The sequence below is a fragment of the Dromaius novaehollandiae genome, chromosome Z (assembly GCF_036370855.1).
Source record: "Dromaius novaehollandiae isolate bDroNov1 chromosome Z, bDroNov1.hap1, whole genome shotgun sequence".
In the NCBI taxonomy this organism is placed as follows: Eukaryota; Metazoa; Chordata; class Aves; order Casuariiformes; family Dromaiidae; genus Dromaius; species Dromaius novaehollandiae.
The window spans coordinates 11,445,331-11,472,446 of record NC_088132.1 but is presented as its reverse complement, the minus strand read 5'-3'; the positions used below and the strand labels follow the sequence as shown (position 1 = coordinate 11,472,446).

General features: G+C 45.5%; 1 protein-coding gene and 1 long non-coding RNA gene across 5 annotated transcripts in view; one reads left to right on the top strand and one right to left on the bottom strand.

The window, feature by feature from the left end:
- The window catches only part of LOC112982199 (PH and SEC7 domain-containing protein 3), a 141,609-nt gene that overhangs the window by 3,407 nt on the left and 111,086 nt on the right, over nucleotides 1-27,116 (top strand). For 3 of the 4 annotated variants that reach the window (XM_026098429.2, XM_026098420.2, XM_026098410.2), the window contains exon 1: nucleotides 22,553-22,805. In XM_026098429.2, the coding sequence (XP_025954214.2) occupies nucleotides 22,785-22,805 (21 nt within the window). In that variant the 5' untranslated portion in view covers nucleotides 22,553-22,784. Of the gene's footprint in view, nucleotides 1-53; nucleotides 156-8,734; nucleotides 8,791-22,552; nucleotides 22,806-27,116 lie in introns of those variants that run through there. The other variant, XM_064501795.1, reaches the window with a different exon arrangement.
- LOC112982231 (uncharacterized) overlaps nucleotides 10,552-27,116 on the bottom strand; it is a 35,796-nt gene continuing 19,231 nt past the window's right edge. The window contains exons 3-4 of the long non-coding RNA XR_010386086.1: nucleotides 24,407-24,486; nucleotides 10,552-11,293 (exon numbers count right to left, since the gene is read on the bottom strand). This is a non-coding gene — a long non-coding RNA (uncharacterized LOC112982231). The remainder of the gene's footprint in view (nucleotides 11,294-24,406; nucleotides 24,487-27,116) is intronic.

Here is a 27,116-nt window from a genome sequence, read left to right as displayed (position 1 = left end):
CTTTTAGTTAATCTCAGGCAAAAACCTAATGTTCTGCTTGCTTATCTTCACAGGTGGCATGACATCAAGTGGTTTCTGCTACTGTGGGTACTTCAAGCACAGTGCAGCTCTGAACAGTAAGATACGTGTTACAGAGAGCATGGAAGAGAGTTAATGTGAGTATGCAGATGAAGGTTTACATGGTAATGACCCAGCTGGGTTGATTTCTCACTTTACAAGTAGCTCAGTTAACATTTTTCCCAGGAAGCTTAAGGCCTAAAAGGGTATAGAGAGATCTAACACCCAGACTCCTCTTACATTATAGAAGACATTTTGCTATAGTGTTCTATTACTTGCTTTTCTGTCTGTATTTAAGAAGTTGTTTTCTGGAGGTAGTTTTTATCTAAGATTTAGCCAAATGCAAGTGTTGCCTAGGAAAAATCCCTTTTAACCAGGTTCTACTTGTGGCCTGAACCCAAGCTTGCTTGCCCAGAAGTGAGTATAGGATGGGAGCTATGTATTGTTTTAAGGCAGGCTCTAAGTTCTCTAGTAAGAAAGCAGGTAAAGCCAGGTGACAGAGATCTGATTTTCAGGCCCATCCCACCATTCCTTGGACAGGTATTTTCTGGGTCTTCCACTTATCTATTTCCCACACACTTTCCGTACAACCTTTTCTTATAGCTGTATAAAATATGCACACACACCTGGACATGTTTAACCTCCTGTTTCAGACAATCTGCTCCATTTTCAAATGGAACCAAACAGCAGGAGGGGGAACAGGATGCCTCAGCATGCTTCTGTCTAGCTGGAGGATTGCATGAAGTATGTGGCTACCTTCCTGTGCAAAGCCTGCAAAGGACATGGTGTGGGCAGAGGCACCTGGGGACAGAGGAGGTGTTGGGTTGTTCACAGCTGAGAATAAATGAAAATCTTCCAGGATGTGATGGGGGCGCCTGCCATGCTGCTCTCTAGCCAACTGTGCTACAAGGAGTTTGACTTATTCTTTGCTCATGTCTGAGAACTCAGACTGGTGCAGCAAGAGGCAAGGTAGTGCCTGACTGTCACATGGGCAGCAGAGGAGCAGGAGCAGAGCCCATGTCCAGGCCTTTGGTCTAAAGCTTGGCTGAGTACTAGCTCAGAGACAAACCAGAACAGCACTGGATAAGCAGCTACTGCATCTCCATTGAAAGGGTGGGGAAATTGCATTGCAAGCATGTCTGTTTCCTTATAGACTATACAATGATTGGTAGAGAAATCCAGGATGGTTTTGACCGAGGATGGAACTACCCTGTGCCTCCTAACCTGTCTGAGGCCTGATGTGAGGCCTTATGCGATGCAGGGGACAAGCAAAAGTACTTATTCCGTCAGATTTTTATAAAGGAAGATGATTCCCACACAAAACAGCTTACTGCGGAAAGCACTTTTTACTTGTTCTTATTCTGCAGCCCCATGCCAGGCCCAGCCCAGAGGTGGGGAAAAGACAAGGTGCTGGTCAAGCGTAAGGTAGAAGAGTGGCAGCCATTGGTGGCTAAATATGGCCTGTTTTCCTCACCCGAGTGACTTCTTTGCCCTTCTCCAGCCTTGAATCCAACATGAATGGCAAACATGTCCCTCTCAGACAAGTGCACCCCTCCCCATTGCCTGCTTGCTGTGCTTGTGCCAGTAGGGAGCCCTGACTGACCAGCTAGTCAGTTTTCTGAGTGCTGCTCAATTGAGCCTAACCTCTGTAATGACCAGCGCAGAATGAGTGTTGCTCACTTACTGTAGGCCTGCTTACTTGGGTGGAGAAGCATCAGTGCTGGCATTTGGTAAGCATGTCATTTATAGGTATCCTGTTCTTTATCTCTGTGTCCCACTGTAATACCAGCTATACTGTTTATGGCATTGTCCCACACAGCTTGCAGCACAAGTCCCAGTGGCTATGTTAATGAAAGGAACTAAGTGATGGCTGTGCTTGGCCTTCTTGGCATTAGAGGCAACAGGTCATTTTATTGTGAGGAAACTCTCTGCCCTAATTGACCTGCTTAGTTTGAGAGGTCCTGGAGAATTTTTCATCACTGAAAAGACCAAAATAGTGGGTGAAATTTCTGAGCAAGGCTGAATTAACCACTCCCATAACTCACATCTCCCTTCTATTTACTGATACATTGCAGAGAGAAATAGCTCTTTCCTATAGAAAGACAGTCTTATCCCACAGGCCTGGGAAAGTTATTCTGTCTTCCAGTCTTCAGTGAGTAACTGCTTTCAAGGCTTCCTTTGCCTGAAGTTGCACTAAAACTGGTACAGATCATAGGCCTCTGTTTCTGCCTTAGTTCTTCTTCCCTCACACCACAGAAAAATTGCTTTTCTTGGTGCTGCAAGATAAGTTCCTTAGTTATACAATGTCTCTTGTCAAAGTTGAGGAGGCACCGCTGCTTTTGAGGGTAACGAGTGGTAGGTTTGTGTTAAGGGAATGTGTGCGTGTAAGGGGAATTTATAGCTGTTGCAGTACTTGTCAGCTGGCCACATCTGGCCAGCGTGGTCTCCTCACCTTTGCTTCCATTCCAAGCTGCATCCTCGTGCAAGGAGAGCCCAACTGAAGTCTGAACTACTTCACTTACCTGTGAGAGAGTTATAGTTGGCACAGGCTGAACGTGTTGAGCAGGATATAGCTCAGTTAAATAAACTGATAGGCTAAGAAGATGGAGACAGACCAGAATAGACAAGTTCAGCCACAGTGTTCCTCAAAGCAACTGCTAGAGTGGTACTAAGCAGTATGACCTGTGAGATTCACCTCAGCACTCCTTATACCACATAGGAGTGACTGTAGCGCTTTTTATGACTGCAAGTAGACATGTATGAGTTGAGTGGATGTGTGATGTGAAGAATGTTTGCAAGTGGGCTTGGCCCACCTGCAGACTGTCACTTAAGTGAGCACCCACTTCCTTTACAAAAGAAATAGACTTCTTTTTGCCTTGCTTACATCCACCTATATGGGACTCATTCTTTCAATAAAGCGTAAAATCAAGCTATATTGGTGTCTTTAAATATGCTTTCACTGTGTAAGAAAATTCTCTGAAATAGCATTGAAATAGCTCTGAAATCACTCTTGGTGATGGTTACAGCAGATAGCTCCTCTCTAATAATTTAGTATATTAAAAACAGAGCAAAACAGACACTTCTCTTTTAAATTAGGAAGCCTATAAAACTGCATAAGAAGCTTTGATACAGAGTCTTTCGGCCAATACATGTACAGGAAAGTGATTGTATAGAAAATTCCATTTTGTAGGAAAAATTTTAAGTGGCATGAAACATTGAGTCTTTCTGTGTGGATTTCCATTACAGCAATAAGAAAATCAGAAGAGCAACTCTAACTAGAAGACATTCTAATTATTCGTAGTCAGCATCTCGATGGTGGAGGAATACACCTATTTTAGAGAAAATCCTTCCAGCAGACTTGGACAGCTTGCTAGCAGGAAACCCATGAGTCACAGTAATGTTAGGCAAAACAGTTTAATCATTCACTTGAAGGGCTTCAGATACCAATACTTACTAATAGGATTCCAGGTATTCTGAGGTCCTGCATTTCCCCAGATTTACTTGGAAGCTACTGAGATCCTGGCAGTTTGATGTAGTCACTGTGGTGAAGAACTGGGTTTTTTTAGAGATTTTTTTAAAATTTTGCTCTGAAATACTATGGATAACTTCTGAAAGAGAACACCTATCTACCTGGAATTCTGTCACAGCGATCAGCTCTTCCACTAGACTCTACAGCATGCACACAGTCCCCAGCTTTTGGTTACCTTGGTCCATGCTATGCTAATTTAAGCAAATTGATATTTCTAGACCTGTCTGTCAAGCGAAGAAGCTGTGAACTGGGATGCAATTTGCCTAGAACCAGACAGACTGGCAAAAGCAGAAGCTGGGTTTGAATCTAGGTATTTCTAGCTCCAGATCCTAAAATGTATGGTCTATAAGCCTTGAAAATTTTCTTCCTGCTTGGTGGCAGGCAGCCCCGGTAATCATTGCTCAGCTCTTCTGAGAACAGAGTTTTGCATTTTTGCTTTATCAGGCAGGTAGGCATATCTGAATACAAGTTACATAGGCAGGACTTATGAGAAAGGCTGAAAAAAGTTGGGGTTGTTTAATTTAGAGAAGAGCAGACTGATCATACAGTCCCTTTTAAGATGATTACAAGAGTGCTTCAGGAGAAAAAGACATAATCTGTTCTCTCTGTCCATGGTGGATAAGATAAAAGCAGTGGGCTGAAATTACAGGAAGGGAAATTTAGATTGGATATTTTCCATTCATCAAGATAGTGAATGTTTGAAAGGACTATGTGGGAGAAAGTAAGATATCCAGGCTTGGAGATGATTAGGGATGCTTAAAATGATGTTCATACATTCATATAGCTAGGATGGGCTAGATCAGTTTGTTTTAACTTGTGGACTATAGACTAGTAATAGTCTGAGACATACAAGATCCATGAAACATGAAATGAGAATGGGAAGACAATCCAGAGAAAACCCTCACTCTCAGAAAGCTAGCAGGGGTGTGGCAGATTGCTGCTGTCTGCTCCCAGTGATTACTTGAAATACTTGGGGCAATAACAGTAAAGTTGCTGTAAAATGGCAACACTCTGACCAAATGCTGAGTAGTTTATTTACTCATCACTGCCGCTCCTAAGCATCCACAAGTTCTGAAATGTTAACTGGATTGTAGCCTTTTCTTCTCTGATTGAAGAGGGTTGAGATATTTTCGAGTACCTGACTTTGAGTTCCCTCTAAACATCTTTTCTAAGATAAGGTCAACTGCTGAAAGTAACTCTTAATTACACATATAGTTTTTTTGCAGATAACATCAGTTACTGCCATGAACCAGTCCTTTGTCATGGACAGCCCACAAGGGCCCTCTATATATTGAGTGACTACCAAAGCAACCAGGGGTGCATCAGGATTAAACACTGCAATGCAGTTTTGCCATTTATCTGTCCCGAAGATGTTTTTGTTGGGATCAACACAGACTTCAGAAGGGCTGACAAAGCTGAATATTGTACCATAGCTTGGTCCAGTTGCTTTCTTCAGGATTCTTTCTCTGTAACCTTGAGGCAACAACTGTGATATTTAGCAAAGATTTGCCCTTTGGTAACCAGGAGCTCTTCCTTTTGGTAGCAAAGAAAATGAGAGCACTCTAGTTAAAGCTGATAGTGTTTCAGAGGGGCTAGCTCAGTTGGTGTTGAATTACAGAGAAAGCTACTTTTCTTGTTTGCCTGCTGTCAGGACACATGAATCACAAGGAAGTTTTACCAGGGGTAACAGAAAACACAATGTTTTGTCAAGTCTTACTCCTATTTGCACTTGAACCGCTCAAACATCTACTACTCCTATCAGTACTGTCCATTTCCCAGTTGTGCTCTGGTGGATACCTCTATCAGTCAAGAAAAAGTGGTTAGATGTGTGCACTGCTGGCCAATGCTGAACACTGCCCATGGGAACATGCTTCTCCCTCTCTTACCCTCAGAAGAATCATAAATCTGGTGATGATTTCCATTAACCTAATTTTCCCTGAGACCTCTGTCCTACTTTTGTAGCTAACCTGTTCGAAAGATACTTAGGGAGACAGACATGAACAAACAGGTAACAGTGTAACTCCATAAGCTCTGTTTTCTTAAACGAACAGGCTACAAAGAGCACTGTTTTAATCTGACTGTTGGCTGCCTGTGAGTTAGTTGAGCCTGTGCACTCAGGAGAAAGTCTGTGCCTCAAAAATGAGGGGGTTAAATCCAGCAGAATCCACAAGGACACACACTGAATATAAAATCCCTGACAAGGCTGGTCTGATTGAAGATTCTGTGATCCAGTATTCAGCACTTTTCCCAGCACTGTTTCAGCAGACCGAAGGCATAGGAAATGAAGGCAACTATACGGGTAAAGGACTGGACTGAGTTCAGAAGACCTGGGTTTGGTTCCCAGCTGTGCTAGAGCCTTCTTTGGGACCAGAGGGAGAAGCTAAGGGAATGGACTGAACCACAGTACAAAGGAGAGCCTCAGTACAAAGCACTGTGCTACAAATCTGGACACCCCATTAAACCTGCTTGTCACATGATTCATAGCAAAATGGCAGTTCTTGCAAACATCACTCATTGAACCGTGGACTTCTGGAGTAAGGAGCTATGCTTGGAATGTATCCTGTGCATTTTGATCTCTACCACAGCTAGAGTAAACCATAGCTGTATTGGTAGTTTCAGATGGCCTGTACTGTACCTTATTTACTACAATATGCTCTGGTCTTTGAAAGCGTTCTGTCATGTTCATCCTCAGGGTGGCTGTCATTCTCCAATCCACTCCAAGAATATGAATTTTCCCCACATTTGTCCAGTCTGTCACAATGTCATTCGAATTCAGTAGTGCCGTCCGGTAAGAATGATTCCAATCCATGTGGGGTGTTTTCAGCTGGAGAATTGTCTTGATGTTTTTAGATAAGCTCTTGATGGCTTCAGATGCATTAGTCACAACCAACAGGTTGTCCTGCAGGCATATTACACCTTCCAAACCTTTTATGGGCTCTGATCCGTAGGAAAACCCATGCTTGTAGTGACTGTCAAGACAGAAGATGTGGATCTGTTTACTTTTCCACTGTTTCTCGCTACCAGTTCTCCAACCACACACAATGGCCACAGTAACTTTCTGGATTTTATGCCAAGCCCTCCCAGTTCTTTCATAAGCCTGTTGTAGAACATCCCTTGCATCCCAGAGAGGTTTTAGCTTTTATTAAATTCAGACATGGCTTTCTAAAGGAAAGAAGGAAAGGATCTTTGGCAATCTCTTTCTACAGGGTGACCTCTATGCATATAGCAAGGTTTTTTTTTCATGTGTTTTATATCCAGAATAGTTCCTTGATGAGGTACCTGCCAAACTTCAGCCTGCATCAAGGGTAGCTGTATGGCTTGAGGCCTATAGCCTGAATGCAAAGATGGCCTGATGCAGTCTTCATGTTGCATTCCAAAAATGCATTCCCTGCAGTTAAAAAGGCTGCCTGATGTCCTATATGATATGGTGGTTTTGTATCATCATAACTCTGCAGTATTTTTTTCTTTGGAGAATGAAGCCAGTGTTTATGCAACTTCTTTAGTCAATAACCACATTCCCTTTATGGGAAGTAGAAGGCTTTGCCATTACTCTCTTGGCTGTTGCTAACCCCTGGTGTAAATCTGGCTGCTTCTTGTAGGTATGCCTAAAGAACTGCTGCAATAGGAGCTTTGGAAAAGCCTGATTTGTATATTTTACTTAGAGAAAACAATGATCTTCTGTTGGTATTACAGAAGCTACTAACAGACTGACAAATAATGACATACAAAAAGAGGTTAAAAGCTTCAGTCTCACTCAGGTAATCCCCTTAAATAGAAATCAAGTTGTGAGTCAAGTTTATTATTTTGATGTTACCTGATTGAAAAGTGTTCCCCATTCAAGCAGAGAGGAAGGAGGGACAAACTTGACTGCCTCAGAACATCATTCTCTTTTTCCACCCGGTTCAAACAGCTCAAGCTTAAGCAACCTGTGGAAAAGCTGAAGCAACCCATGGAAATTAAGGCCCTCCCTGAGGGCTCAGTTTGAGCTTACTCTGAGCCTGACACCATTGTGCTGGCTGGCAATTTCATGGGGACTACAGGTGTGGTTAAAGCACTGGAACTCATGCTTCAGAACTTTGCTGGAGCACAGTCTAAACACCTGAAATGTGAATCTGGAGTATCTAGGTCCCAGTTTTGTTAAGAACTTGTGTGCCTGCCTGTTTTTAACTATGTGACAAGCTTCAGTAGGCCTGAAGCATGTGTTTACTAAGACACGCCAAGCTAAAAGACCAAAGCTAAAAGTTTATTGCTATGCAAAGAACAGCCTTTTCATATTAACTCTAACACGCACTTACATTTGTGGTTTGATCATGTCATTTAACTTCTCTACCTCAGTTGTTTCATCTGTGAAGTGAAAATGCTAGGGTTTGCCTTTTTGCCAGCTGATGTAGGAGGATTAATTCATGAGTGTGTGCCCTGGACTTCTGAGAAGTCAGTTAGTATGTAAAACTGTAATTAACAATTGTTTGTCCTGCACTTGAAAACACTTGCACAACACCTTGATCCTGAGCAAAGCTGACTGCTTGCCACTAATGCTTAAAGCAGTAGAGTTTGAATGTGCTCAGCAAGATCAGAAACAGACTAAAAAAATATATATATATATATATTTTTTAAGGCAGTCTATGGAAATCCAAAGTCCAAAGTTTGGAAAGAAACTAAAACTTCTAGAGCCTAAGGAGGCACCAAAGGCTGAAACAGTCAGTGAGAGCTTTACACTGACTCCAGCAGACTTTGGACCCAAGCTTATATCTCTCACATCTGTCTCAGATGGTTATCACTTCATCATGCTACATACCTCTTCATCCTCTAATTCTCTGAGAAAATAGGAATACAACTCTTTAAGCCAGGGACAAGTCTTTCTGAAATCAAGGCAAAGGAGGAAAATAGCATGTTGCTTTCACACAAGGTATCAAAGATTTAGCACCTTCATTTAAAAATATAAATGGAAAACTATTTTGAAGGATCAGCACACATACTTGTGTGAGTGAATGGATTTTTGCCTTGAACTAAACTTGGACTTGGATCTGATCTTGAGATAGCTATGGGGCTGTAAAGCTGGTTTGATGGGGCTGTAAATACTCTGTATAATGCTAAAAGAGAAAAATCAAACTCTTCAAAAAGGAGTAAAGAAGCTGTCTTGGATTTCAGGGATTCAGGAGCAGCATACCAGGTTCATCTGTTGACACTGGATCCACATAGAAATGGTGAGTGATATGGAATGGGAATGACAGACAACGTCCATCCACACCTTCTGTTGTTGAGATAAAATCTGCTTTGCAAGAGATTTGGTCTCCATGCTGGAGTACTGGATTGTCCGTTGTATGCCATCTGCATTTCAGGTGAGGATTTTTTTTGGAAGTAAGCGGAAGAAAAGAGATAGGTTCTGCAGAGCCTGCTAAGTCTGACTTTTAGTACAGCTATCTAGGGTGTGGGGGAAGATGTATGGAAATTGTGAAAATGATTTCTGAGAGCTAGTACAGGAACAGGCAGGAGCTGTTTTATCCAGTTAAAGATGAAAAAGTAAGGCTCAGGTAAAGGGGAGGTTTAGAAGTAAAGATGATAGCAGAAATTCATTTAGGGGGGAAACGTAGAAAAAGAGCTCAAACACAAACTGATGCTTTTCGTCTCGAACTGAGTTTTCAGAGAATGGGCCTGGCTAAACTTGGCGTTTGGCATAATTTCCAAATGTTGGGATGGAATAAGAGTGGATGGGGACATGGATTTTCTGCTCATGTGGAAAGTAACACTGAATGTCAAGTCTGTGAGCTCATCTCTCACTGAGGGAGGGGTGATGTCTGTCCAGGGGAAGAGTGGGAATGAGCAGTTAGAGGAGGAAAAAGCAATATAAATGATTGCTTGGGATGTAGGCAGCATGAGATAGGGAATGCATGGCAGTGATGCTGGAACTTTCTGCTGCAGTAGAACTGGTGTATAGCAGGAGGACAGCTCCTGTGCTGGTGACTGGGTTTGGGAAGGAGCCTGGTGTTGGAGGCTGTGGTGATGAGGAGTGAGAAATTGGGTCCTGCTGTGAGGAAATGGGCATGTAAATGAGAGGATGGAGATTTACAGGATACTTGCTGAGGTTGTCGTTTGAGGAGGCAAGAAAGAGAGTGGAAGAGTTTGGAGAGAGGTCTGGGGTTCTGCTTTGTAGAGGAGTAGGAAAGCTATAGGAGATTTACATAAGAAAAGAAAACAGGAAGCTCTGATAGTCCCTTTTGTACACACAGTTTTGGTGGCTAGCTCTAGGCATATACTCCCAGTCATGTGATGAGAAGCAATGCCTCCCTTCTCACTACAACAGCTTTGCCAGCTCTTGTTCCTGTAGGGCTTTTCACCTCTTTAAATAACACTTTAAAGTCGGTGAGGGTGTGTGGCCCCTTTATTTGGTAGACTGTCTCAAGGAAAGCAGCTATAAAGGGGAGAAAATGCTATACTCCCCAGTCCTGACAGTAAAGCCCTCTCAGCTGCAAACCAGTGGCTGTTACCATGGTGCTGTACCTGGGAGAGTGATCTGTCCCTGGGAGAGTGTTACTCTAGCAGGATATAGAATACCTTCAGCTCAAGTCTCTTTTGGCTTTGGCTCTTGTTCTCTGCTGTGGAATTCGTTTAGAAAATCTGTCAAGAAAATGATCTGTAGAAACCTTTCACTTCCACCAAAGTCAATATCAATTTGTTTATGTTGGATAGGCCTGTTGTCCACATGAATATGCTTAGTTGTTTCTGATCAACCTGGCACCCATCCTTTGTGTGTTCACCATGTGGAGAGAGCTAAAGAGGGATATGGGTGCACAGGGTCATTTCTAGATGTTTGTTACCTTTTGCTCCTCTGTCTAAGGAGAAGAAGCAGATCTTATTGGTGTGACTACGTGAAAATGTAGTAGTGAAAATATATTGTAATATCTGATAGATATATTCTAATATCTGATGGGAGGAGAGAGATTTGGGAAGGGAAGAGTGGCATGAGAACTGTGGACAGGACTTGAAACAGCATAAACCTGGTCATTTTCATACATGTTGTTACAACCTAAGTGAATAGGGAGACCTTTCTTTTAAGTATGCAAGCTAGGACAGTGATATGAAATGCAGTCAGTCTGTCACTTGCTGGAAAGCTGAGCCATTGCTGTTCAACATCTGGCCTGCGTAAAGGGCTGCTACCTACTTGTTGGACTGAAGAAGCAACATGAGGGGAAATATATCTGCCTATGGAGGAATTTTCTTTTGTCCAATTAGAAGCAGCATCCTGCTGCTTGCAGTAAGAATGGAGAGTGAATTGCAATGTAGATGGCTATTCTAGTCTATTCTAGTCCCCTCTGTAACATGATAAGATTGCTTTATTTAATTGTTTTTAGTAACTTCATTCTGAATGGTGCTAATTCTCTCTTCAGGCGTAGCATTCCCTAGAAGGCCTTTGTGCAGTGGCTGCTGTATGAAAGTCCCACAGTGACAGTCCATAAACATCCCTATTTTGAGGGGAATAGTGGTATGATGTGCCTTACTTCTGCTTGTGTCAGAAGGCTGCTTGTGTGTCAATCCAGTTGTAGCTGTTGCTGTAGTTCTCCTCTGTCTCTGGCTTTCCAAACACAGATAGTGCCTTAAAAAGCTGCCATTTACCCTACCAAAGAAAGGCCATCAAGCAGATGTCCCCCTCTTCTCCTCCCCTCCAACCAGCTTCATATGTAGAGTAAGTCTCAGTCCAGCCTGAATCATCTGTGGTAGGAGAAAGAAGACATACCATGAAATGGGAGAAAACATACACAGGCATTTTGCAGGGGGATGCCGAAGTCTCAGGAAGCCAGAACACAAAACCACAGTATCTTGGCTTGAAATGTAAGTTTCCCTTAATCTTAGCATACCACACAGTTGCAGTAGTTGGCATCTCCTCTTGGAGGTCAAGACCAGAATGATTTGTGTGGGGTCGGCTAAGGTTTTCCTAGAAAGAATATCATTTTGTAGAATCCCAGACATTAGTCTAGAGGGGAAAAGACCATCTAGAGAACTTCTCTTCTGTTTTTCTTGAATATAGTGTGCTCCCCTCCCCTGGGTGTTTTGTCAGGAGCACTTTTGAACATCGCTGCACTTTTCTTATTGCCGAAGATCTAAGATGCTGCTGACATCTGTGTAAAATACTCTTGTTTTTCACCATTGTTAGTCTAGATGGGCTACTTTGCTTTGCTGGTGAATCTGTCTAGTTACCGTACCCAGGCACAAGGGAGGGAAACCAGAAGAATCACTGAGTCTAGTGTAGACAAGCTTTGAGGGTGAAAACCCTACAAGTAGCCACACTTAGGGAAAGGCTTTTGTGGAATTGTTTTGAGATGGCCTTTGATTAATAAATTTGATCCTATAAAGCACTTTTTGATTTTATGAATATATGCCTGGGTGCTTCAGTTTGAGAGAAGGTCTCTCTTTCCTTACATCCTTCATTAGCTTTTCTGCTGCTAAGCACTGTTTCTTGTGGGACAGTCCTGAGGAGGTATGTGTGTCAGATTGATTTTTGAGGCTGATGGTGCCAGTGTGATGCATGTTGTATATTAGAAGGCAGGAAAAGCTGCCTCCCTTATTCCCTACCAGAGGTGAAGGCCCCCTTGCCCTGTGGTGCCTGTAAATAAACCGGTGTATGAGTCTACTCTTTACATGGGAAGTCAGGATGAGGCAAGGAGCCATGGTGCTTTCATCTCAAAATCTCCCTCTTTAATACAGATCCAGCCAGAAAAAAAACAGTACGGAGCTCTTGGGGACTGGCTCAGCTTTGCCTTTCCCTAGCCCCGCTGCTCGTGTTCATGTTTCTGAAGTATCCTGGACTGCTAGATCTGGCCCTTGCTTCCCTGTTAGAAGCAAGATGAAGGGCTTTCCTTAACATAGATGGATGTCTGGGTTGCACCCTTAGTGCTGTGGAGCAGCAGGGGCAGAATTGGAGAGGGTCTGGGAGCTCAGAACTGACTCTGACAGCCTCTCCTTCACTTTTGGAGGTGCATGGAAGAACCTGCCCATCCTGGACCTGGCTTGGACACTTCCCTGGGTTCTTCACAGGGGAGACCTTTGAGTAGAGCTCTCAGATGACACCATTAATGTTGCATGTTACTGCTGCTTTTAATAATAATAAGGGGGAGGGGAAGAAAAAAGGAGAAGACACACAAAAAAGGTTTTGTGATCTGTTTCTCCTGCAGGCTCATCTTTCCTCCATGAACTGTCATCAGCTGTCACCCCTAGAGGGCTCTGGCTGTTTTCTAGGGAAGGGACAGTGCTCTCAGGAGCCACTGAGAGTCTGGGCTTCTGCCAGGTCTGTGATGCCAGGGGGTAGAGACCCACTGTTACAGGGCAGTTAGGCTGATTTATGGACCTTGCAGTCATCAGCTCCTGAAACAAAGACACCAGGTGCCTAGAGCAAAAAACTCTGGGGAGCAACCAGGACAGTGGCTGTGTGCACCAAAAGCTTTTTATGGCATTGCATCCCACAGCCCGGTGCTCCAAGGGGGCAATGCACCTGCAGGAGGCAATAAGCTGATCGAAGGCCCACTCCCAATAGCCTCATCCACATATCCTGTGATATCACAGAATGAGAGAATGGTTGAGGTTGGAAGGCACCTCTGGAGCTCATCTAGTCCAACCCCCATGCTCAAGCAGGGTCACCTAGGGCACATTGCCCAGAACCCTGTCCAGATGACTTTTGAGTATCTCAAAGGATGGAGACTCCGCAACCTCTCTGGGCAACCTGTTGCAGTGCTCAGTGACCTTCACAGTAAAGAAGTTTTTCCATAGAATCAGCCAAAACTTCCTGTTTTTGTTTTTTGCCCATTGCTTCTCATCCTGTCACTGGGCACCACTGAAAAGAGTCTGGCGCCTTCACAACCTCCTTTCAGACATTTATATGCATTGCTAAGATCCCCCCTGAGCTTTCTCTTCTCCAGGCTAAATAGTCCCTCAGCCTCTCTCAGTCTTTTCTCATACGAGAGATGGTCCAAGCCTTTAATCATCTCAGGGCCCTTCACTGGACTTGCAAAGAGAGCACAAGAACTTGTACAAGAACTGGACACAGCATGCCAGATGTGGCCTCACCAGTGCTGAGTAGATGGGAAGGATCACCTCCTTCAGCCTGCTGGCAATGCAGCCCAGGATACCCTTGGCCTTCTTTGCCCCAAGGGCACATTACTGGCTAATGGCCAGCTTGGTGTTCCCCAATACTCCCAGGTGCTTCTCTGCAGTGCTGCTCTCCAGCAGCCAGCATGTGTTGGTGCATGGGATTATTCCTACCTAGGTGCAGGACTTTGCACTTTCCTTTGCTGAACTTCATAAGGTTCCTGTTGGCCCATTTCCCCAGACTGTCCAGGTCCCTCTGAATGGCAGCACAGCCTTCTGGTGTATCTACTCCTCCCAGTTTTGTATCATCAGCAAACTTGCTGAGGGTGCACTCTGCCCCTTCATCCAGGTCACTGATGAATGAAGTTGAACAGTGTTGGACCCAGTGTTGACCTCTGAAGTACTCTGCAGGTTACTGGCCCCAACTAGACTTTGCACCACTGATCACAACCCTCTGAGCTCTGTCATTCAGCCAGTTCTCAATCCACCTCACTGTCTACTCATCTAGCTTGTACTTCCTCAGCTTGCCCATGAGGTGTTATGGGAGACAGTGTTGAAAGCCTTGCTGAAGTCAAGGTAGACAACATCCACTGCTCTCCCTTCATCTACCCAGACAATCATTCCATCATAGAAGGCTATCAGGTTGGTTAAGCAGGATTTCTCCTTGATGAATCCATGCTGACTACTGCTAATCACCTTCTTGTTGTTCATGTGTTTGGAAATGGTATCCAGGATTAGCTGCTCTTTCACCTTTCCAGGGATTGAAGTGAGACTGACTGGCCTGTAGTTCCCTGGGTCTTCCTTCTTGCCCTGTTTGAAGACTGTAGTGACATTTGCTTTCTTCCAGTTCTTAGGCACCTCTCCTGATTGCTGTGACCTTTCAAAGATGATTGAGTGTGGCCTTGTAATGATATCAGCCAGCTCCTTCTGCGCTCATGGGTCTATCCCATTAGGGCCACAGACTTGTATATGTCCAGTTTGCTTAAGTGATCTCTAACCCGATCTGCCTTCACTAAAGGAAAGTCTTCCTGTCTCCAGACTTTCTTCCTGATATCCAGGGCCTGGGATTCCTGAGGGCTGGTCTTACCAGCAAAGACTGAGGAGAAGAAGGCATTCAGGATCTGTGCCTTTCCTGTATCCTTTGTCACTGGGGCCCTGGCCCCATTCAGTAGAGGGCCCACATTTCTCCTGGTCTTCCTTTTGTTACTGATATATTTATAGAAGTCCTTCTTGCTGTTCTTGACATTCTCTGTCAGATTCAATTCTAGATGGGACCTTCCTAGTCCTATCTCTGCATACTCAGACAATGTCCCTGTTTTCCTCTCTGGTTACCTATCCCTGCTTCCATCTTCAGTACACTTCTTCCTTCTGTTTGAGTTTTGCCAGCAGCAACTTGTTCATCCATGCAGGTCTCCTGCCCCCTTTGTTCAACTTCCTGCTCACTGGGATGGATTGCACTTGAGCTTGAAGGAGGTGATCCTTGAATATCAACCAGCTTTCTTGGATTCCTTTTCCCTCTAGGACCCTATCCCATGGAATTGTTCCAAGCAGGTCCCTGAAGAGATCAAAATCTGTTCTCCTGATGTTCAGGGTTGTGATCCTTCTTTTGCTCTGCTCCCTCTTCACAGGATCTTGAACTCCACAATCTATGCCTCAGGAGTAACTGCAGGCAAGGAAGCGCAGATGCATGGTGGGAAAGGGTAGGCAGGAAAGGAAGGACAGAGCTGGAGAGGAAAGAGGAGAGCAAGCAATGCAAAGCTGTATCTCCCCAGTTAGGGAACTTGAGGAAGGAAGGCACAGAGGCAGGAAAACCGTGGGGTACCTCTATATTCACTTCCAGTCTCCCCAGTAAGTTAGATAAGAGGAATATACTAATTCTTTAAAGGATCTCATGTCTATAAAGAGCTCATACAGTTGATTTTACACTAGCCACTTTCCCCCCAGGCAATGTGACTCTCCTTCTCCGCAGTAACTGCACAACTCTAAGCACTTAAGTTAGAGTGAAGGATTTGAGGACTGAGGCTTCCATTTGCTTCATCCAGTTCACTGTTAGAAGTCTTTTGAGATGCTTCTGAAAGATGGCAGAAAAAGGAGGGAGTTTAGTTGAAATGCAACATGTTAAGGGAGGCTTTTGTTTTGACAATATCCCTTATCCCCTCTCTCTTTCATGCAGAAATATATTTAATATGGAATTCCCTCAGTACATCCCTGCTGCAGTTTGACAGGTTTTCAGCTATTGTTCAACTTGGCTTCAAATGTTCTTTTTTGCAGGAAAAGAGACATGTCCACTTGGACAGTCCAAAACATCTTTTGCCCTTCATATTGGAGGACCATCCTGTTTTCTTGAAGATAAACAAACCAAAGGCTCCCAAAAGGAGGGAGGGCATCTGAGATGGAAAAAAGCAAGCTCAGTTTCTGGTGCTGGCACTTATTTGCTGTCTTATGCTGAAAGAAGGCAAGCCTAATGATGATGGTCTCATCAGCTGCTCAGAAACATGGCAAATTTACACAGAGACCATCAGCTTGCTTAGTACGTTGCTCTCTCTGTCTTTTGTGGTCATTGGCTTAGAGCAATGCTGCAAATCTCACTCAGTCAGCTAGTACTTTACTGAAGACAAGGCCAAAAATGAAGATTAAAAATAGAGGTGAGGAAGGAAACAGATTAAGAAGAGAGTAGATGACAACAGAGATCCAGGAGGTACCCATCAACTTGCCAAACAGGAAGATTCAGTGGGTTTTCTGTGTCCTTCAGTTTGAATCTGGCTAATAAGGAGATTTCATGTGCCTCCTCTTTCTCTAAGTCAAATGTCAAACAGGTCCCTGTTCTTCTGGGCTAAATGTCAAATCAGAGATCCACAAAAAAGAGTGATGGGTGGAATAACCAGCTTTTGAGCTTTTCCATCAAATGCTCTAGTTTTGGCCAGTTAAAGGACAAGCACTGTCCAACTCCCCATGCAGGAAATGTTTGTCATTTCCTTTCCTCCTGGGGAACATGTCAGATGGAGGAAGGAGTAGAGTGAAGTCTCTGGAGACAAGAGATGCAGAGTCTGGAAAGGTTGTGTTTCCCATAGTCCTTGGCATGGCAAGACCCTAGAGAACTGTCAGCAGAGTAAAAAGCAAGACAAGAGTCAGTTAACCCTTGAAAGAGAAGTTTCGGGTTTAAAGCTGACCCAGCCTGCGAATCTGCAAGGAAAGACCCAAGTAAAACACAGTGATACTGACAGGGCTTGCAGCATGCCACTCCTCACAGAAACACCAGCGAACTAGCCAGTGTGTGCACTAACCAGTTCTCTGCCATGGCTGCAGCCCTGGGTTTTATTATAATTATCTATTAGTACCATCTGACTCCTTTTAAGAAATAAGGGAAAGGTTACTCTTATTTACACATGCTCAAGTCTAGACCTTACCTCCAAATCTGCTGCTCCCCTTGTGCTGTTACAGCTACTTTTCCTTCCATAATTCAGAACGTAAAGGGTTGTGATGGTGGCTCTGTTTTTCTGAGTAAACCAAGGAAAAAAATGTTTTCCCAGCTGTGACCAGAAAAATCCAGACACACAGAAGAAGATCCAATAAATGATTAATTCAGTCTTTCCATCTGTGGGTAATGGCATTTCTGTTTTTTTTTTTCTTTTTTTTTCAGCCTTCTCTTTCCCTCATGCAAAGAGACAATCTGTATTTGACTTGCAAAGCAATGTCCTGAGCTGTTTTCTGGCAAGAACCTGGATGATGGCTTACATGTGGCTTTCCCCACTTTGAATGAGGAGGAATACAATAGAAGTGAGTTTCTTGTATTTGCACTTTGCTGTGAGAGTATCTCACAATGAACAAGAGGATCAGGGAAGAGACTGACTGGTTATTATTTATAGACCACTGATCGTGATAGACTCCTTTTTTCTTTTTTTTTCTGTTTTGGTTGGTGGGGGAGAAGGTATTTTCACTGCTGAAAATACTGTTGAATCCATTGAATCAATGACCCAGAAAATAACTGTTTGTGTTAGGAAATGGTGGGCGGATGCTGGTGCCACCAGGCCTGGAACAGGCACACACACTGTGATACCATGTTGCTCAGTCTGTGCATCCACCCAGATCTTGTCTTGCTGCTGAGAAAAAGCACCCTGTGCCCCCTGGTCCTCCTGACCACAAAGCAGGTTTGACCTGTGTGGTACAGTCAGAACAATAGGTTTAGATTACTGTCCTGCTCCCGCTGTGGTGATCAAGTGCAGGGCTGCCTGACAGGCAAACCAAGGCAGTCCTGATCACACTGCATAACTTTTCATCCATTTTCCTGTTTCCAGACCTTCCTTTTCACTGCCTTCAGTCCTCCCTTTCTCCATTCCAATCTCTTCCCAAATAAACAACCCATCCTAATTACTTTTTCGCTTTTCATCCTGGTTTGGCTGCATGTGTACCCAAATTTGGTATTTTCAATACTGTATCTAGGCAATCTCAGCTGACAGGGTTACATAGTTACCACTGCTCTTGCAAGACTGTAATCCCCAAAATAACCCTAGCAAGTATGTGTGCAGTTTCGCCATTTCTCACACATCTACCCCTTAACCCACCCCTCAGGGCACTGTGCATCACTTTTGTCCGCTTCTCATGCTGTTATCTGTCACATACAGCAACTTTTGATGCCACATCCAGTTTTCTGTATCCTCTTCACCTAGCTGAACATCAGGCCAGGGCCCCATCCACAGCCTTGTCGTTTGCCTGCTGCCCTCGCATTTTTCAGGCACAGTTAACTTCATTCTCCAGCTCATCCGCACAACTTCTGGTGCCTAGGTCAGCAACTGATAATTGGCAGTGTGGGAGCTATCAAACCCCTTCAATAGTAAAAGTACAGGCATAATCTCCTTGTCACCTTTAACGTTCCTTTCCTCTTTGCAGGCCCTGAGAGGGACAATCAGAACAACAAGCATCCAAATCCCTTTTCAGGGACTTCCTTACTAGGCAGTGACTTCCCTTACTAGGGAATGCTCCTTTCTCTGTTTCTTGCCTAATGTGAAGCCACGTGCAGACTGGTCTCAGTAAATTGGTGTCTAGAGCCCATTGTTTGTAAAATCAGAATGGAGTCCTTTGACTTCCACTTGAATCATCAGAGCCAGGGAACTTCCCCCAGCAATTCCCATATTAAGTGAAGCAATTGCAGAATCTTTCCTAGATGGGCATCTGGCCTCAAATATTCTCCCGTTTCTCAACAGCCATTCCAAAGTGTAGGTGACAGAAGTAGACAGAGTAAAGCAGAAGTTTGGCTGCTGTATACTGAGGTGTTGTTAGTTCCATGCTCCTAATCAGTGCCTTCTGCCATGAGATTTTCACTGGCTTAGCCACTACACGAGGCTGGAAATTCTTGCTGAGCTAAGTATTTGCCATCTTCAGAGTGGCTGATTGTTGAGATCCTGCCTTTGTCTTTCTTTCTAGGCTGGACTTTGTTAAAATACATGCCATTTGGTTGAGCTTAAATCCCTAAGCAATTCAGAGCATTCTATAGATGCAGCAAGCACTTGACTACTTAGCAAGCTATCAATTTTTGTGTTGGTTTTTGCTGCAATAATTTTTTGATGTAACTGTCTTACAATCTTTTTGACAAAATTTGCAGATTCCTCATGAACACACTAAAAATATCCCCTTTCTCTGATGATTGCCTGTTCACAGTATTGTTTTGGGATTTAATATGGCCCTCATGTTGCGGAAAGTGATGACCAATGATGTAAGAAATATCCTCTTCCCTCACGCAAATCTCAGGGCAAGTGGTGCCAAAACCCATCACCCTCATTTGCAGTGAAGCAAACTATCAGCTAAATGCCAGCATGGCAAAGGAGGCTTGCTGGATCATCCTCCTCCGAGCTAGCAAACACTCTCCTCTTCCAGTCCTCCTGCACAGAGCGTATTCCTGGTAGTCTAAATGCCTGGGTGACTCAGGCCAGATGATTGGATTGGAGAGAAAAGGTCAAATTCTTCTCAAAGAACACAAATAGGAAAAAAAAATTAAAATGCTGTGGCCACAGCTGCCTCCTAGGCACCCCAGGCTGGGCAACACACAGTTATGTTGCAAAGGGTAGCACCACCCCTCCTGTCAAAAGCAGCTTTTGCTTCCAGCTGCCTCCTGGCCTGCACCACCATTACCTCAGCCTTGTCTGGGAGGAGGGAGACAAAGCAAATCACCTCCTCCGAGACCCAGACACTGGGTGTTTTTTTCCAGTGCATTAGCCAGCTCAGATGTGGCACAGATGGGGAATCTCTGCAGCCTGTGCCCCTTTGCTGGTTCCTGGAGCCTCAGACACACATTAAACAGATGTGAGAAAACAGTTGCGGCAGAAAAGCACTTGGCACCTGAGGCCTCATTGGGAGAGGGGGGCAGAAGCTCTCTGGCTTGTCCTTCTACCCCTTCAGGTGCTGTGATTAATGGTGTGCATCAGCTACAGATGGACGGGCAAGAACCAGCTCCTCCCCACTGCTCAAATGACACACCACTCCTTTGGGTACCCACTGGTCTCACTCCTCCACTCAGCCTCTGGCACACAGGGCAGAGAAAGATGAGGTGGTGCCTTGTGGCCTGTGCAGTGAACCCCTAAGGACGGGTGCCACCCATTCAAAGGACTGAAAAAAACAGGTTTTCTGCTGACCATTTCCAGAGAAAGCAGATGGCTGGAATCAAGGGCTGCTGAGCTGGGGAGCAGGACAGGAGGCAGGTCTTGCACTTCTCTGGGAAGCATGGTTAAGCAAGGTGCATGGTCCTGGGGAGCCGGAGACGAGGCCTGAGATGGAGTGAGGGGGAAATTTCAGGAAAAGAACAGGATTCCTGCAGAGAGGTTGGGTACTCCAGGCCTGGCCCAGAGGCTGGAGGCATTAGCAGGGCCCTGGTCTCCTGCAGGGTGGCATGGGCAGGGAGCAAGGGTGGCACTGCTCAAGTAAGTATGGAGCTGAAGGCAGTGAGAAAGAGGGGCTTGGGACAGGGACGGTAGTGTGAGCTTTGCACAACACAGCCCACAGCAAGATCCTGTTGGGAGGAGCATGCTTTTGGAAGGAGCTTCCACACTGGTTGCTCATCTGGAAAGCAAAGGGATGGTGTTTCTGCACCTCTTTTATCCACACCAGCTCCAGGCCAGGACGCATCATGCTTTGCACATGGACTTCCCTTTATCCTGGATGAGAACAACCGTTTTTGTATTGTTGCTGGAGAAGTGAAAGGCTGAAATCACCCTGGTGCTGGCAGGGAGTGCGGCTCTAGTGGTGAGGGAGAGGCCGATGGGGAAGTGCTATACTTCCCCCTCAGCCTCTGGGGTGCTGATGTGTCAGAGCTGTAGGGGCTTGCTGCGATCATTTGTAACTTCAGGGTGACACACTTCTGCTGCCAGGGACTGTCCAAAGCCCTTCACCACAGCAAAGCAGCTGGAACAACACTGCTCTCCATCAGCAGCTTTATTCTCTGGTGTAAGGGAAGGAGCAAAAGTAAAGTGATTAATGAGTCCTAGTCACTTTGGTCATCATTTCTTCCTGCTCCAGATTGCAATGTATGTAAATCTGTTTGATGGACAAAGAGGCCTTTGGAATGAAACTGCTTCTTGCCCCAAAACGGTATGCGTTCAAAAGGACCTTCTGAACACACAAATAGCCTAAGGCCACGTATGGACCTGTGGCATGATCTATAAGGGCTAATTCCTACTGTGCCAAGGCTGTCAGAGCGGGGCTGGTTCGATAACAGCACGATGGCTGGGTCATCCCACAAGTGCAGTGCATTTGAGGCATTTGAGGCTATGTGGGCACACTGCCTCGTGGGTGACTGCAGTCTGCCGGCCTTCACCGTGCTGCTTAGGTCCTGCATGGCTTCAAGCCTGTGCACAGAGCCTGGCTTTTGAACAGTGTAGTGCAGAGCGCCTTGTGTGCAAATGTCTCCTGGTTGCACTTCCTCAAAGGCAGATCACTCTCTACCAACACACAGATGCTAACTCAGCTCTGAGGTCCTGTCCTGGGGCCATGTCCATGCCATGCTGAACAGATTGCACCTCTGAAACATTGCCAACTGGAACACGAAGGAGCCCTGGCAAAGCTACAGGTGCTGGAAGAATGCATGGGAAATGATTTCCCAGTCACACAGCCAGTGCAAGAGTGCCTAAAGTGAACCAGACTGTCCAGCAGAAAGCCTTTTCCCAATTTTTTCTGGGGTTAAAAAACAATGCATTGGACTGTTGTGAAACAAAATGCAAATACACTGCAACTAATGTTCTTCCTTCTCCACACCATCAGCTACTAACTGATACATGAGTATAGCTAACTGCTGTAACTAGGCCCATGAAAAAGCGACAGCTTGTGGAGTTCATGGTTAGAGAAATCCTAACAATGTGATGGGGTGCCTCTTCTTGGCTCAGAAACCCAAAGATTCAACTTCCAGTGAACTCTGAAAAAAAAAGTTTTGAATATTTAGATTGGGTCACACTGAAGACATCTGTGTTCTTTGGTTTTTGAACTGAAGTTGCAAAGAAAAGCCCCTGTGCTGAGTAAGTTTTCAAGGACTCTTTTTTTTCCCAGCATCTTTAAAAAGCACTTAAGAGATTTAGGAGCACAACAGAGTACAGCTTGTTCTGAACCCCTGTGGACTTTTGAAAGTGTCTCTCATAGACGCTGTTGTTATGTGTACACACAAGCTGTTTTGTGTTTTTCACTACGTCGCTTTCGTTAATCCTGAAATTCCGTATTTTTCCCCCCCTTAATCTTTTTTTTTGAAAAGCACATGCAGCATTTCGTTCCCGTTCTTTCCCACTGCCGCCGCCACTCCGCCCCCCGTTCCTCCTTCACGCGCTCCCGGGAGCAGCCGGCTCCCGCTCCCCAGGCAGCAGCACGCCCAGCCCGCCCGGCGCGGCACGGCGCGGCCCGCCCCGCCCCCGGCCCGCCCCGGCCACGGCCGCGGCGCCGCCGGCCCCCTCCCGCCGCGCCCACCGTGCTGGGGCCGCCCGCGGCCGCGCTGCCCGGCCCCGCCGCCGGCGCTGCGGGCCGGCAGGGCGCCACGGCCCGGCCTGGCCTGGACCGCCGCGGCGCGGCACGGCGCGGCTCGGCTTGGCGCGGCCCGGCCCGGCCCACGGGACGGCGGGCAGCTGAGATCCGCCGCGGCCGGCGATGGAAGATGGAGGGAGGCGGCGGTGCGGTAAGGGGCGGCGTGTGCGGAGCCGAGGGCTCTTTTCTCCGAGTACTTTTTTCTTTCCCTTTGCCTTCCTTTCTTCCTTTCCTTTTATTTTTTTTCGTTCTCTTTTATTTTTCATTTTCTTTCTTTTTTCCTTTTTTGTATTTTCCTTTTCCTCTTTTTTCTTTTTGTTTTATTTTTTCCTCTTTCATTTGTTTTCCTTTTATCTTTTTTCTGTGTTCTTTATCCTTTCCCTTTTCCCTTTTCCTTTTTCCTCTTTTTCATTTTGTTTTTTTTCTTTTCATTTTCCTCTTTCTGGTTTTTGCTTTCTTTTTTCCTTTTTCTATTTTTTTTGTTTTCTTCTTTTTCTGGTTTCTTTTTTCTTTTCCTTTTTCTATGTCCTTTCTTTTTCTTCTTTCTCTTCCTTTCCACTTCCCCTCCTCTCCTCTTCCCTCCCTTCCCTTTTCTTCTTTTCCTCCCCTTTCCTCCAAGGGACCTGGGAGCCCACTCACAGCTGTTGCTCTGTGGACCCAGTAGACCCTGGTGGAGGGACTCCTGCCCCAGGACAACTCCGGGCAGGCGGCCAGGCCCGCCTGCATCTCCTGCAGTTGGTTTTGCTCCTCTGTCCTTCTACCTCCTCTGTGTAACAAGTAAGCAGTGTTGTTTCGCTGACAGGCACTTCTAACTGTTCCAAATTCTTGAATTCAGTGAGATGTTTTGAAAAAAGCAGTGGCTTCAGCTGAGTTAGTAACACTCTTTCTGGGGAGGAGTGGGTTGAGGTGAGTTCAGCAAAGGCATAAAGTTTTAGCACGTTAAACTTACACATTAACACTCTTGTGCTGTAGGGGCCTTATCTCAAGCCTTGCTGCTGTGAACTGAAGCTATGCTTTGCAATGGAACGTGCACGCATGGTTGTAACATGCTTGAATTTCAGACAACTCACCAAGATGCTAACTCCACGTATAGATGCAGTATTTCCATGCCATAAACAGCAATTACCTGGTTCTCACAGGGTGCCAGTTACCATATTGTCAGGCAGAGCACACCTATGTGTTATTTAGACAATTTGGGTGTGTAATAGGTAACTCCAATTACTACTGCTTTTGCAGCTTCACTCACAGTTTAATACTCTCTAGGTCAGGCCATTAAAACAGAGAGAGAAAGCCCAGTGCAGTGTTTCTAATGAAACTGTTGTGTTTGCAGGCTGCTGAGGATCACCCAGGCTGTTCTGATTTATCTGGAAAAAAGAAACCTCTTCCTACCTCAGATCCCATTTTGTCAGTCATATCTTTAGTTGGTGTGTTTCAGCAGATGTTACCAGTTTAGCACAAGCTGAGAATCTGACCTATTTCTTTGATTTAGGCAGACAGAGAATTTGGCTATTGAGATGTTTTGTTGGTATGTCTTGGATGGGAGTGAAGGTGAAGCTAACCATGAAGGTCAGCAAGTGCTTTGGCTCAACTGTAGCCTTAGTTCAGCATAGAAAAGATTGTAAGAAATTTCTTTGTGGCAGTGGTGGTGTTAAAAACAATTGCAAGCAACTTCTGCATTATGCACTTCTAAGCTTAATATGACAAAAAAAATTCAGCTTTTTGACAAATAAAGAAAATTTCTGCACAACTTACCTGTATGGAAGAGGTCCTCTTGTGACGCTGGTGCTTGAGCAGATTATCTAGATTACCTTTGCTATTTCCATGCCAGCGACCTGAAAAGGAGAAGAGCAGTGAGGATCCTAATGAACTGACCGGATATTTTTCTATGTCCTCTTCCCTGGAAGGCAGCTGAAACTGGGTGAGCACGAATTGCTTCACTGTTGTCAAACAGTGTAGCTAGAAGACCTGGACGTAGCTCAGACTATTTCCCTCCCACTCTGGAATGGGACTTTCTATTCTTGCCCTTGTTGCTAGGAAAGTTTGGCCTTTGGTTTTGCAGCTGTAATTTAAGAGATGGTTTGGGGTTTGCTTTCTGTGGCATGAAGAGGCAGTCTCACTGCTGAAGTATCAGGTAATACCTGATACCACAGAAGCATCTATAGACAAGGGCTTATCTCAATAAACTGCCACGAGAAGCGTGGTGATCTCCTGTACGCCAGGGCTGCTGTGGGTCCGATGAGCAGGACCACCAAAGGGCTCTTAGCCAAGTGCTGGGAGCTTCAGCGTTGGGCCTGATGGTCATGACGGCATGAATCACACACCGCAAAAAGGCTACGACTCAGAGGAAGGATGCTTTTGCCATGGCGGGTAAACTGTCCTCGCATGTGCAGCATGGATGACTGCTTGAAACAACCTCCCCTCCGCGGAGATACGTGGTGGCAGGCCATGGAGCCTGTGTGATTTTTTTTGGAAGAGTTGATTGTGTTTGCACTCTGAGTTTCTCTGTTTATTTGTGAGGGCTCTGAGAGAGAAGGTGCATTGGGTTGTGGAAGCTGTATCTTGTGCTGGTGATCTGAAGAGGGAGTGCAGTGTTGTGGCATTGGGAAGGAGGAAAAAGGAAGGGAGGGAGGGGTTAGTGTCTGAAGAATAAGGTTAAGTGGGTCTTGAGGGTATCTGATAGTAATCTTCCATGCTGTCATGCTCTAACTAGACAGCCTGAGGTTGGGCAAACCTGTGAACTGATGCCAAAATTCAAAGGTCAGGGTTGTCAGTCACAAGCTGGAGTATCCCACTCCACGTCAGCTCTGCTGCTGGTGAAGCATGTGGCCTGGGTGGGTGGGTGCCAGAGGCTCTCCTGTATACAGAGCTGGTAGAGTTGGTTGGTACAAGCTTCCTGGGCTTGGCCAGAAGAGGTGGGAATAGCGTCTCTGGGCTCAGTGCTGTATGTCTCCCTTTTCCCTTTTTCTGCGGGCAGCTGGTTGGAGATCCCTTTGTCAAAGCCAGTTCCTGATGGGAAAGGCGGATCTGACTTCCAGCACAGCTCGGATTTCTCACCCTGGCTGCCCCCCACCCAAAGCCGCTCAGTGGTCTGGTTGGTCTGTCATACCCCAGCAGAAATGTCAAATCAGGGATCTTTCACATTGGAAGTTTTGCTGAGTGGGAGGCTCTGTAAGCAGAAACTTCCTCCAAACTACCACAATGCTGAGCATCAGGGCCACAGACAGATCAAGTTAGACCTTGAGCAACTTGTGCCTTAAATGTAAATATCCAAACCTCCATCTGAAGGGATTTCTCTCCTCTGGCACTCATGGTAGCAGAGGGCTGGGCTTTTTGCCTGAGGTTATTTCCAGTTCTTTTTTCCTGCTTGCACTGGGGTGGGCTGTGAGGGAGAACTTGCACACTTCTGTGTGAGGAAGAAGCTGTTTCAGACCAGCTGTAAGTGTCCACCCAACACTTTCAGTTCAGCCCTGTTCCTCTCAGGAATGACACTGTTTGAAGTAGGCTTCTGCAGTCTTCTTACCAGATGCTTTTTCTGAACACAGCCTCTCCTTGCTCTGAGACTCCTTTTGCTGTCACACCAGCTCCTGTCAGAGACCACGGCCTGTTGGGACGCTAATGCATTCAAGCATTTATTCTCTATATTAGAGAGATGAGCAACATGGATCATGGATGGGGCTTAAATGCTGGGTGGAGTGAAATTTATTCTGGGTGAGGGCTAGGTTGCTATGAGGTTGAATGAGGAGTCAGAATAGCTCAGGTATTATCTAAACCTTGAGGCTTGAATTGCTCCTGAATTGACTGTACTTCCTGGATGCTGTAAGCAAACAAACCTGCTGGGGCACAGGATCAAGCTGTCAGTCAGAGCAAGAGCTCTGCATTTCAACCTCCACCGAGTGCCTCAGCCACCAGCTCTCCTTGCTGGAAATGGTGACGTTTGCTGTGGCTTTCCTTGTATCTGGGCAGTGTGGAAAAAATTTTCCAGTGCTGCCACTGGTGGGTTAAGCTGAGGAGGACCAGGCCGAAGTTAGCCTTGAAGAACAGGCTGCTGAGGCAGACACCATGGCTGAGGTGCCTCTCCTGCTGTGCAGTTGCTTTGTGTTGTAGCCACAGCAGCTATTTTTTTGACAGATGGTAAAAGGACTGGACAAGAGGGCAGTGACCCACGTCTGTGATATGGTAGTTTCAGAGCAGTAGGAAAACAGCCCAAATGGCACAGATTAAACAGTGAAAGCGTCCATTTTTGCAGAAGTGATGAACATGGCTTGCTTTTTCCTCCTACCATGAAATGGCACAGCAGAAGATGTGGCTTATCTCCAAATTATACTCATTATTTTTTTACGGTAGAGCTTTTGAACAGGAAGTGTCACTGGGGTAATAACTGCATCTCCCGGGCTGAGTGTATGCCAAATGTGATGGCAGGATGCACTCCAGCCTGGGATATGGCTGCACTTCAATATTGACA